The 12195-nt window shown below is 48.8% G+C and overlaps 1 protein-coding gene across 3 annotated transcripts; it reads right to left on the reverse strand.

Moving 5' to 3' along the window:
- Positions 1-623: 623 nt before the first annotated feature.
- Positions 624-11846, reverse strand: TBC1D20 (TBC1 domain family member 20). Of its 3 annotated transcripts, none has more exons than XM_078617476.1 (8): positions 11369-11846; positions 10265-10450; positions 9034-9114; positions 6079-6265; positions 5035-5136; positions 4626-4767; positions 3122-3231; positions 624-2505 (listed from the first exon to the last, which is right to left on the reverse strand). In XM_078617476.1, exons 1-8 carry the CDS (start codon positions 11430-11432, stop codon positions 2235-2237), a joined length of 1143 nt encoding a protein of 380 aa, XP_078473602.1. In that variant the 5' UTR covers positions 11433-11846; the 3' UTR covers positions 624-2234. The 3 variants fall into 3 exon arrangements, with proteins under 3 accessions (XP_078473602.1, XP_078473601.1, XP_078473603.1); XM_078617475.1 differs by having other exon boundaries at positions 3122-3306; positions 11369-11845; XM_078617477.1 differs by lacking the exon at positions 10265-10450 and having other exon boundaries at positions 3122-3306; positions 11369-11844.
- Between the last annotated feature and the right edge of the window lie 349 nt (positions 11847-12195).

A 12195-nucleotide genomic window follows, 5' to 3' on the forward strand; every position in this document is an offset into this window, starting at 1 on the left:
CCCTTCCCCCCCCCCCCTTTGATGCTGCTAATCCTGCATAATGCACGGGCATAGTATTGATTTGGAACCCCCCCCGCCCACCTCCTACGCATTTTCCATATGCTGAATTCCTCTTGATATGCAAATTATTTTGTTTAGGCGCTCTTCTTCCCACCTCCCCCCCCTCTAACCCAGCTTAAATATACGCTCCAAGCTTGGGGTGTTTCATTCTTCGCCTGAGGATGGCTGCTTGCGTTGTGGCCGAAACGTCGTGAGAATTGTTTTATTATGTTTTATTTTTATTATTTTATTACTTCCCTTCTACGTGACTTTACCGAAAGAACCAAGAAGATGAATCCCTGCAGTCACGAAAGCTTTAAATCGAAATATTTTTTTAATCATGGGAAAAATAAACAAAAATAATTAATTATGCATTTCAACACATTTACATCACAGGGATTCAAATGAAAAGTTCAACACCCCTCAAACACAGGGATCTTCTGTAGAAACTCAGCCTTCCTTCCAAATACAGTCATGATTCACGCATGGTTTTTTGGGTTAGGTCGTGTCGGTATGTTAGAGCCCTCCTCCACCCGACAGCCACCGAGACGGTGTAGCTCTGCCATCATACCTGCACGACTGAACACGTTAAATATTTTTATGAATCATTGGTCATGATAGCCGACATATAAAAAATGAAGCCATTAGTCATGCTGGACAAAGATCTCAATGCAAAAACCTCCTGAAACTCGGTGAATTCCACCAAGACAAACTTTTAAAGATAATACCCAATGCAATGCTATCCACCGCACACACAACGCAGGTTGTTCCTGATGAAAGTTATTCTTCACTTTTTTACCCAGGAGAGCTTGGGTCTCAAGAAGTTTTCATGAGGGTCCTGCCAAGTTTTCACAGGAGGCGATAATGCTATGTGCAATTCCAATCGATACATTTTCAGGTATTTTTCAGCATTGAGATGTTTGGGCAATCCAGTTACACTGTATGCAATTATAGCTATGGGAGGAAACCCATGCAGAACAGAGGGAGAACAAACTCCATATGGCAAGGCACCCGAGTAAGAAATCAAATCCCGGGCCATTGCTGTGAGGCACGAGTGTTACCAATGCGCCACCACCCTCCTGCCCATTTCAGAATTGCCATAGCAGAGTGCAGATGAGTGGGTGTGAAAGGACAAGAGGCATTACATTTGTGAAAAATGCCCGTTGGCCATGTAATAAGTATACATGCTGCAGCAAAGCTGTGTCTAAGAACTGTCTGCAGACATCCAGGAACTTGTTATCCAAAGGCTAAAGATGGCAGTCTAAGGTGGTGGCTACATTAAAAAGAATGCCTCAAAAGTTTAGCAGTTGCTGCACAGTACAGCATATAATTAGTTGTTTTTAAAGAAATTGCTCCTTGATGCCGTGCATGCAGAATTCTCTACTTTAGAATATGCTCAAGACGCGCCATCAAGTGCACTCGCTTTACAACGGAATGATTTGTAAAAGCACGAGGGGATGCACAAGTGCCAATTATTGAGTGGGAAAAATAGACCACGTGAGAATAAAATCTATCGTTCAGGAGATAATTACTTTAATATAGAATTGGCTTGAGGGCAATGAGCAGCCGTAGTAGCCACTGCAACTTAAAGAGGCACGATCCATTGGATCATTCGTAAAATTATAACTGGATGAGTTCCTTCATAAAAAGGCATCCTTCAAACCATGGATAGATAATGCAAAAGACTTGCAGGAAACATGGAATACATTCAAGACGGGAAGGAATAAGATATTTTTTCCCTTTAATATGAACTTTTACATTTGAGTGATGAGACTACGTTATCCAAGGCATAGTCTGCATCAAGAGGGGGAATGTCTTAACACAAAGGTGACTAATCCAAGACTGGCTTTATACACTCAGTTCAGCATTTTCATCTTGCTGCCAAGTGAAAAAGCACTTCATAGGTCATTGTATTCCTCCAGTATAAATCAAAATTCTGATTTTGAAAGTCGTGGTTCACGGTGTGGTGATGAAGCACCGTTATCAGCATCATTCTCCCAGTCTGCCACCCAGAGGTGAATCCTATTGTAAATGCTCCAGCTCATGAGTCGCTCTGCGCATTATCCAATTACCAGTGGTGCCGCCGACAGACTTGATGCCAGTGACCTGCCTCATTTCCAAATACAACCACATTCGTCGTAAACGTCCAATCATAAAACGGATCGGATCTGGCACGACGCGCTTCAAGCCACGGGTCACGGGAAGAGCCGCAGCACGAATTCCGGGGCCCACTCCAGCGCGGTGTTCATCGCGGCGATGGCGGCGGCACCCAGCGTGGCTGTGAGACCCCACACGGCCAGCTTGAGCATGCGACTCGGGCCCTGGACAACGGCGGCCACGGGGCCCACGCCCCCCCCCTCCGCTCCCCCCGCAGGTGACGCCGCAGCCCTGCGATGGCGCAGCACATTGTCCGGCCGCTGCTGCGTGGAGGCCAGCTCAAAGTCCTTGAACGTGGAAATGGCAGTGCTGCCGGAGATGGGAGAGAATAACGAAGTTAGCATTAATAAAGGGTTTTCCACAGAATGCACACTGTGGCACATTGGTTGGTGGCTGACAAGACGGTGGGTGGTTGTCACTCATCTCCCAGTATTTGTAGGTCACCATCTGACTTTTGTAGTTGTATGGCATGTACTCGGGCCTGCATTGTTAGACGTGTCTCGGCTTAGCTCTAAAATAGATTTAGCCACTCAATTTGTTTTCAAAGACTGTGCTTGTGGTTTTCCCACCTGATGCTGATTGCTTGTGTTGCAATCGAAACGTCGTGATTTAATTAATTTTATTTTTTACCTACGCGACTTTACCGAAAGAGCCAAAGAGTATGGATCCCAGCAGTCACGAAAACTTCAAATCTTAAATACTGTTTTGTCTGCCTCAGCAGCAGACCATGCTTTTCCACCTGATGACGGACTCTTGTGTTGCGCCCAAAACGTCGTGATTTATTTTATACCTACGTGACTTTACCGAACGAACCAAAGACTATGAGACATGATGCCATTATCTTACTACGTGTTAAGTGCCCAGAGACACCTCAGTGTAAAGGAGGGCGGTTCTATCAAAAACAACTTATAATGATTATCTTTACCTCTGGTGGAACTGCAGTGATGCCTCCTTGGCCAGTTCTGATGGTGGAAACTGTACGAAGAGGTCGCCGGCGCGGGAGATCAGAGTCTCGTACGGGAGGTCTTGTGGGATCTGTGAGAGCAGGTGGTGTACACTGGGCATGTCGCAGTCACTCGCCAGCACCTCCTCTTCTCGGTGCAACACTATCTACGCACGCACAGGCACACAGACACCCGTATTCTGAGTCGCGGCTCAGCTCTGGCTTGGCCTCTAACATTCAAGCTCAGTTCCGGCTTGAGCTGCACGGTTTGTTTCAAAGATGATATAAGTGGCTCAGCCATGGCTCGGCTCAGGCTCAGCGCCATGGAAAGCGTGGCTGGGACCATGATCAGAGCCGGCTCAAGTGAATCACGCCTTTGAGCCAGCTCGCATGAGGCAGAGCCAAGCCTGAGCCGAGCCGTGACTAATACAGGAAGAATATTCACTGTTGGAATCATTTGACTCATGGAAGGTGCTTTCTAAAGGCAGCACTGCAAGAGCAGTTATGCTGGCAACATGCATGCCAGGCAACATGTCTCCCCCGCTTCGCTGCAGGTAAACGGCCTAAGGGCTCAGGGTTCAGTGGCTCATTTAGACTGCTCACCCCTACATGTGGGTAAGGGCAGCGTGATAAAAAAAAGGATGCACACTAGTGTCGATTTGTTCAGAGTAGCACTTAAGAAAATACTGGCTTTAGCAATGAGAAATGAAACGGGAGGAGTCATACATGGGAGGGCACCAAATACCCTGAGTTTAGTGACCTTGAGCACTCCCCAATGTGGAACTGAGCTTAATAATAAATAAATACAAAAATCCTTATTATAATTCACGTGCTTATTCCACTGGTCACAGTATGCAGTCTGATAATTACTCATGCTCGTAATGTGATTTGTTTACCCAGGAAAGGCTCATTGAGCTCACCGAGCCTCAACTCCTTTTCAGGAGGGTCCTGCCAAGTTTTTGGAGTAGGGGGCAATATTGTTGCACTATAAAATTCCAATTGCATAATTTACAGGTAATATTTAATCTCTGTGTCTCTCTCTTGCGAGTGTCTCTGTGTCTCTCCCCCATGTGTGTCTCTCTCTGTGTTTGTCTCTCTCTGTGTATGTCTCTCTCTCTGTATGTGTCTCTTTCCGAGGCTTGCATTCATTTATACCTTATGACGGTTGCTTGTGTTGCAATCGAAACGTCGTATTCTATTATTTATTTTATTTTATTTCTACGTGACTTTACCGAAAGAACTAAAGAGTAATATTTCATCATTGGGATGTCTGACCAATACCGGTTAAAATGTATGTTTTTTTAGATATGGGAGGAAACCACAGAACCCAAAGGAAATTCATGCAGAACAGGGGGAGAAACTACAAATTCTACACAGCAAGGTGCCCAAGTCAGGAATCGAATCCAGGTCCTTCTTGGTGTGAGGCAAGAGTGTTACCACTGCGCCACCCTGCCGTCCATGTTGAGAGAGGCCATGGCCCGCTCACCACGGCAGCGAAGTAGATGGGCATGAGTGGGTGGCAGGCGAGGAAGAAGTCGTAGAGCCGCACGACGTGGCGGAAGTCGGAGAGCACATGGCCGTACCAAGTGATGAGCCAACTCAGCGCAAATATGGTTCCCACCTCTGCGCTGCTCACACAGATGCAGCATCCAAAGCTGTGGCGTCACTATACGCCGTCAGTTAGGACAAGTCTGTGTTTACTGCCACAATGTGGTCAAATTATTACGTGGCATAACCCAAAAATCAATGATGAATGAATCGAAGTGGAAGTCAAGCAATACAAAATGTTGCAGAGATTAAATAGGAGAAAACGCATTTAAACATTAAACAGCACCAGTCTGCCCTTGCACTACAGAGACAAGGGCAGGGTGAGAGGCACTGCTGTGGGTCAACACCTTTGCATGAAGTCGTGCAGCTCTGGGTTCACCCTCTCAAGAATGGGCATCAGGTAGTTGAGAATGTGCTTGGTGCTGTCCATTGTCGGGTCCATGAAGTCTCTGAGACCCACGCGTGGATAAAAGGACACAAGAACAGACTACTAGACAGATGCTGAGATCACCTATTAAGGTTAGCGTGGAGATAGGATGGTATAGCTAAAACTAAGCTAAGCCGGTATCGTCACCCTACTCCAATTCATTATTTAATGTTAATAATGACTGGATTTACACCAGGGCGTTTGACAGATCTTAACATGAAATAAGTGCTTTACATTGCATCTCAAATATTTTGAAAGAGCAACTCTGTGGGCAGATATCACTGTCTGACACAAGGAGACTCAGTAACTGGTCTGCAAACAGGCATTGGTCTGCCAGAAAGAGGTCGATGATTCCAAGGTGCAATTCCAGTTGAGTAAACCTACAGGAGTACTGGTGAAGTTCAGATATGCTCTAGCATTGTGCGTCGCCAACAGTCATACCCACCATGCTGGGATATTAGTATAAATATTGTCAGGTTGTTATTATTATCATCATCATCACTGAGTCTCAACTCTTTTTAGGAGGGTCCCACTAGGTTTTTTCAGTTGGGGGCGATGTTGCTCCGTGTAATCCCATACCGGTTACACTTTTTGTTTGAAAAGCTATGGGATGAAACCAGAAAACCCAGACAAAACCTATGTGGCTTGGGCAATTTTTGGCACCGGTTCTGGCTGCCTTCCTGCTTGTCTGTGGGGTCCTGTGCTTTACTCTACAAAAATGTGCATGTTAAATTATTGTAGCTTTAACTTTAGAGCTGGGGGAGAACATACAGAGAATAGCGCTCAAGCATGAAGTTGAAGCAAGGCTGCGAGTCGCAAGTGTTCCCACCACTGCGCAACTCTGCCAAACATTATCATGACCAGACATTCCTCCATTCATTTTTCTGAACAAGACATTGACTGATCCTGTTATTATTATTCGCTATGAGGATGCCTGCTGCTTGTGTCTGGAGGCAGAGGCTACCGCAAGTGGTGCGTGGAGAGCTTGTCCACCATGGCGGTGGCCATGTGATCGCCCACCACTAGCAGGAAGGTGACCACGATGTCATGGTAGCCCTGGTAATAGTGCAGCTGCGGATTGCGGCGCAGAACGTGCAGAATAACGTCGATGAGCTGCTCTTGCAGCACGGCTCGCTGGTCGTCCTGCATACCTACACCAGCCAGGGCACACACACACACACCCGTTGCTAAAAGAGCTCCAGGCAAGCCGGCTGTAGGGTGGCAGGGTGGCGCAATGGTAACACTCGTGCCTCACAACAACACAAACCTGGGTTCGATTCCTGACTTGGAAACCTGTCTGTGTGGAGTTTGTACGTTCTCCCTCGATATCATCGGTTATTTCGGTAAACTCACAAAGAAGGGAAATAATAAAAAAATAAAACCTAATAAAAATTCGCACGATGTTTCGGCCACAACGCAAGCAGCCGTCCTCAGGTGAATATAAAATGTTCTCCCTCTGTTCTGCAATATGTGTGAATGTATGCGTAAGTGTGTGACAGAGTGTGCGAGTATGGGTGTAAGAGTCTGTGAGTGTGTGTGTGAAAGAGTGCTAGAGCTCAAATATTATCAGAAGTAGCCACCCCTTCTGAATGGTTGGCTGAGGTGCCATCTGTGGTGGAAGTGCGAGGGGCGATCCGAAGTCTGAGACCAGGAAAAGTGCTGGGCAGAGAATCTTACAAGTGAAATGCTGAGGGAGGGTGGCATCTGTGTGCAGCCTGCCCTACATAACATCATCACAACTGTCTGGACAACAAGACAGAATTTGAAGGATGCCCTGGTGGTCCCCCTCTTTAAGAAGGGGGACCGCACAGATTGTAGAAACTACAGGGGCATCTCTATTCTCAGTGTGCCAGGAAAGGTCATGGAAATGATTATTCAACATCACCTTGCCAGGCACACTAAGGAGAGGCTTGCGGAGCCCCAATGTGGTTTCAGACCAGGGCGGTCCTGCACAGATGCCATATTCTCTGTCCGTCTGCTACAGCAGAGGTGGAGGGAATTCAAACAAGACATACATCTCTGCTTTATTGACCTGGTCAAGGCCTATGATACCATCAACAGGCCAGGGCTGTGGGCAGGTCTTCATGCTTTCGCAGTCCCTGACTCTGCTCATAACCATTAAAGGCCTTCATCAGGATGGTGGGCAGGCCCGGGTAAAGCTTCGAGGCCAGGAGTCGGAGCCATTCCCTGTTCACCTTGAGATGCGACAGGGATGTCTTCTAGCTCCCACATTATTTAACATCATCTTTGATCACATAGTTCGAGAAGTTTTCCATGGCTGTACCGGAAGAATTTCCATCTGGTACAGATACAATGGGCAGCTGATCGATGCCCAGGTGTGGTCGAGGAATGGCTGCCTATTGGTTAACCATCTTATGTATGCTGATGATCTGGTGATTCCTGCTCACTCAGAGGAGGAGTTGGAGGCGTTGCTGCTGAACCTGGAGTGTGCCACTAAGAGGTCGGGTCTTACCATCAGCCCCATCAAAACTAAGCACCTGCCTGGGTTGTTTTGTGCCACCAACACTCCACCCCTCAGCTTCCCATTGGTGATGGAGCAGTTGTGGAGAGTTTCCCATACCTGGGCAGTGTGCTTATGACCGGCTCTGGTTTGACAGCAGAGGTCTCACTCCGAATCAGTCGAGCGGCATTATCTTTTCATCGGCTATACAATGGTGTGTGGAAGCTACCTGGCCTGTCGCTCCGCACGAAGCTTTAGGTCTTCTCGGCCACAGTCATTCCCTCCCTTCTCTAAGCTTGCGAAATGTGGACCCCTCGGATGGAACATCTGCGGCGGTTAAAAACATTCAGGCTGGTATGCCTACAATCCATCCTGAGCTTAACCAGGCTGGATTGTGGGGAGCTCACAAATCGTTGAAAGATCTGAACAAAGTCCCATTGATGAGCTCCTCCGGTAGGCAAGGCTGTGTTGGCTGGATCATGTAGCCTGCATGCCCAGCCACCGCATGCCTAAACAGCTTTTGTTCAGCTGGATATAGCGGGCTAAACGGGTGTGGCACAGGCTAGATAAGAGATGGAGTGATGTAGTAGAATAGGATGTGGAGATGAGTGGACTTGCCGATGACTGATGGTGTCAAGATCAACCTCTGTGGAGGAGACTCGTGAAGGACAACGAGCAGAGCACCGGGCGGCTAAAGCACAGCAAGTTGACACAGTAGAGGGCACATATGGTGCATCGGCCAGTCATCTCAGTCAGTCGACCCATGGCACCTGGATCTGCTCTGTGACCTCCTGCCAGCAGGCATTCGACTCTTCACGTGGCCTCAACGTGCACATAGCCTGGCACAGGTGCCGTGGTGACGTCACCGCCACTTCGTGATGAATGGCAGTTTGTTGTGTGTTGTGTAAGCTGTATGTTTTATGTTGCACATATGGGGTGTGTGGTATATATGTATTGTGTAGAGTGTATGTTGTATGTTGCACGTGATATATTTTGCCGGTGTAGTATTTTACTCGTGTTGTGTATCTTGCATGTGGTGTGTGTGTGGTGTAGTAGATGTGGTATATTGTATGTGTAGTGTATGTTATGTATCTGGTGTGGCTGTATGTTGTATGTTGCGTGTGGTAGGTGTTGTGTGTTGTGGCGGTAGTGCAATGGTTAGCGCACTGCGCTACAAACCCAGCGACCCACGTTCGATTCACATTCAGGGCCAACATCAGTGACAATTATCTGAATTGGTCCTGGGCCTATCCTAGGTCGACTCAGCCTCAAATGAGTACCTGGTATGATGTGTAAACATCACCACTGGGGAGAAAAAGGTGGCCAGGCGTGGTGTCGGCCACCCAACCCCTCGTGTGCCATGCTGGCTTTCACAGGTGCTCGCTCACAGCGCTTGCCCCAACAGTCTGTTAAGGCTATACGGGGGATCTTTGTATTTGTGCTGTGGCGCATCCTTACCTGCAGGGAACCTGCGCAGAGACCTCCGCACGTCCAGCAAGACCTGGTTGTAGTCCTTGTTGTTCTCACGTAGGTCCTTGCCTGCCAGGAAGGACGCAAGCACATTTTTTTACAAATGATAACTCAAGCACAAAAGTTTGGGGCAGTGACCCGGCTCAGCACTAGCACATTCGTTGTTGATTGCAAAGGTTTGCGGTTTGATTCCGGCAGACCACGCCGGTTATTACTGCAAGTGTATTAACCATAACATACTACTATGTGCCATCTGCTTCACAGTGGACATTTGAGATCCCATGACGTCTTTCGAAAAGAGTAGGCCATTGCGTGCCAATCATGGTCTACATCTTCCAATTTTGAAAAAAACGACAATGCAAATTACTCAATTGAGATTATACACAGCAACATTATACCCAACTGTGAAGCTACTACAGACTGTATGCAACGTAGCGCCTTCCTTCGTGATGGCTGAGCACTAGAAGAATGGCGCAAATACAAAATGTTATACATTATTATAGTGTCTTTGGACGCTGCAGACTCATATCAGGTAATGGAGGGTAAACTGTGATTAACCATGAGAAGCCATTGTAAATGCAAAAATAAACCAAAATACATTAAAAAAATTGACAGAATGATGAATCAAACCTTTTATACAGACTCCTATAACACTCATGACAGAAATGCGGTGTCTAACCCATCTGGTAAATACATCTACAACCCTGCAGTATTGACAGCACACATGGACGCACAGAGGTACTGACACGTACCGGTGGCATAATGTGGACATGTGGGCGGACGTGGTCGCACGTGGGCACGTGATGGCGTATGTGGGTATGTATTAGTGCGCGTGGGCATGTGTGGGCGTGCGTGCATGAGAGCGGTAGTGTAGCGTTTAGCGCATTGTGCTACGAACCTGGAGACCCGAGGTCAATTCCCTCTCACGGCCAACACCAGTGACGATTATCTGAACCGGTCCTGGGCATCCCTTAGGTCGAATCAGCCTCAAATGAGTACCTGGTGCGGTGTGTAAACAATGCCACTAGAGAGACAATGGCGGCCAGGCGTGGAGTTGGCTTCAAACCCCTTGTGAGCCATGCCGGCCTTGATAGGTGATCGCTAACAGCACTTTACCCACCTGTCTGTTAAGACTATACTGTATGAGGGGTTTGTGTGGGGGCACCTGGTGTGGCGGGGGGGGGCAGTGCGTGGGGTGTGTGGATGTGTGGTGGGGCACCTGGTGTGAGGGGCAATGCGTGGGCGTCGATGGAGAGCAGTTTGGGCCACACGTCGCGACGCAGCTCGTTGGTGAGAAGGCCGCCCTCGCTGATGGCCGAGCGGCGCAGGGCGGCCACGTCGACGGGCTCGCGCGCCAGCGCCTGACGCACTTCGGCCAACTTGCGGCGGCGCTTCGACTCGGCATCTGGAATCACGCAGCAGCAGCACTGACTGCCGACAAACTGCCGTGTTCCGCCACTCGTGGTCACAGTGACTGGGAAGATAATAACTTAACATCCGAAATTTCAATGTTGAACTTATGGCTTGTACATTAAATCCCTATGACCATCGGAAGGTACAAATATTATTATTACTATGCTGGCTTACCCGGTAGAGCCTCGCTTAACCTTAAAACGATTTTTCAGGAGGATCCTGCCAATTTGTTTTTCCTATTGGGGGTTGATGTTGCTTTTACGAAGATTGTATAGGTGAAAGTGGCAAGTGCGGGAAGTGGCAGAGATGTGATTGGAGAGGAAGAAGTTGAAGACGATACCGAGGTTGCGTGCAGAGAGAGGAGTGAGGGAGAAGGGAGGGAATGAGATGTTAGGAAAGGGTGGGGGGCACCCGGCACAGGAATTGCGCAATCCTGTTGCCCAAGGGCGACATTATTTCATTTACAAATCAACGAAATCAAATCTCCTTCAACTCTATAACATTTATTTCAGTCTATAAAAGCGTACAAATACCAAAATCATCTCAAGGCGTCGTCATACAGCAGCGAAACAAAACCAGTGTAGGCCAAATTGCGCACTCGGCGCACTGTCGCTGGGTAATAGAAGCACGTTCACTAGTGGCTAACAATGCAAATAAAGTATGAATGGGTAAAAGATGGGGATGATGATGGTGTCATGGGAGTCATGACGATATGGGTGGTGGTGGTGGTGATGGTGGCAATGATGGTGGTGGTGTGAGTGGGGGATGAGGTTGATTTTGAGGTGTGCCTGGCTCGTCGCTGACCGAGTCGAACTCAGAAAGTCTCCGAGTCTGGCTCAATGAGTTTCTGATTGAGTCTGGTCTAATGAGTCTTTGAGTGGCTCGGCGACTCTCCGAGTGGCTTACGAACCTTGTGTCCTCACCGCCGGTGCGAGGCCCCGAGCGGCCCCGTTCTTCGTCTGTTTTGTGCTCATTGGAGGCGCGTCGAGTGCTGCCGAGGTTGGTGGTGAAGGGGTAGGCAGAGGGCTGGTGGGGAGTTAATGAGAGGGGGGTGAGAGGTTGTTGAAGAGCGGTGAGATGGCGTGGACAAGAGCGGTCCGGTCCGGCTCCGCGGCCCTCAAAACGGCTCTGGCGCCGCGGACCCGCTAGGCAAGACGTGGGCTCCGTCAAGGCCTGGGTGTCCCTGGCCTCATCGTGGGGCGCAGCTCCCAAGGGATCTGCAGCTGGCGGTGCCCGTGCAGAGAGAGCACGCGCGAGGAGCTGCGGCGAAGAGAGCGCAGCGGTAGCCGGGTGAGAGGAGAGTTCGCGGCCGCGTCCCCACCACCACCACCACTACCGCCACTACCACTCGGCACCGCCACTCGGCACAAATCGTGCGGGCCGCGCGCGTCACGTGACGCGACTGGGGCGAGGGGGAGTGGCGCGTAGCCCAGCCCCCCTCGCCTGACGCTTCCGCCGCGGTGACTCCCCATTAGTGCACGACCCACACGGCCACACCTACTACTGTGACATTATCATCGATTCGTTTAACACGCAGTAGGCTTTCGCGACCAAAATCATCCATAATAGAGTTTTTTTGGGTTAAATCGCGTAAATATATAAATGTGTCGATAAAACCCGCCACCACGCGTATGGATTATCACAACTTATTAACAACCGCCATTTAGCACGAAGTGGCGGTAACGTCACACTTGTACCACCATGCTTACTGCACTTTGAGGCCACGTGAAGTGTTGA

This window comes from Lampetra planeri, chromosome 54 (genome assembly GCF_965212315.1).
Source record: "Lampetra planeri chromosome 54, kcLamPlan1.2.h2, whole genome shotgun sequence".
Taxonomy (NCBI): Eukaryota; Metazoa; Chordata; class Hyperoartia; order Petromyzontiformes; family Petromyzontidae; genus Lampetra; species Lampetra planeri.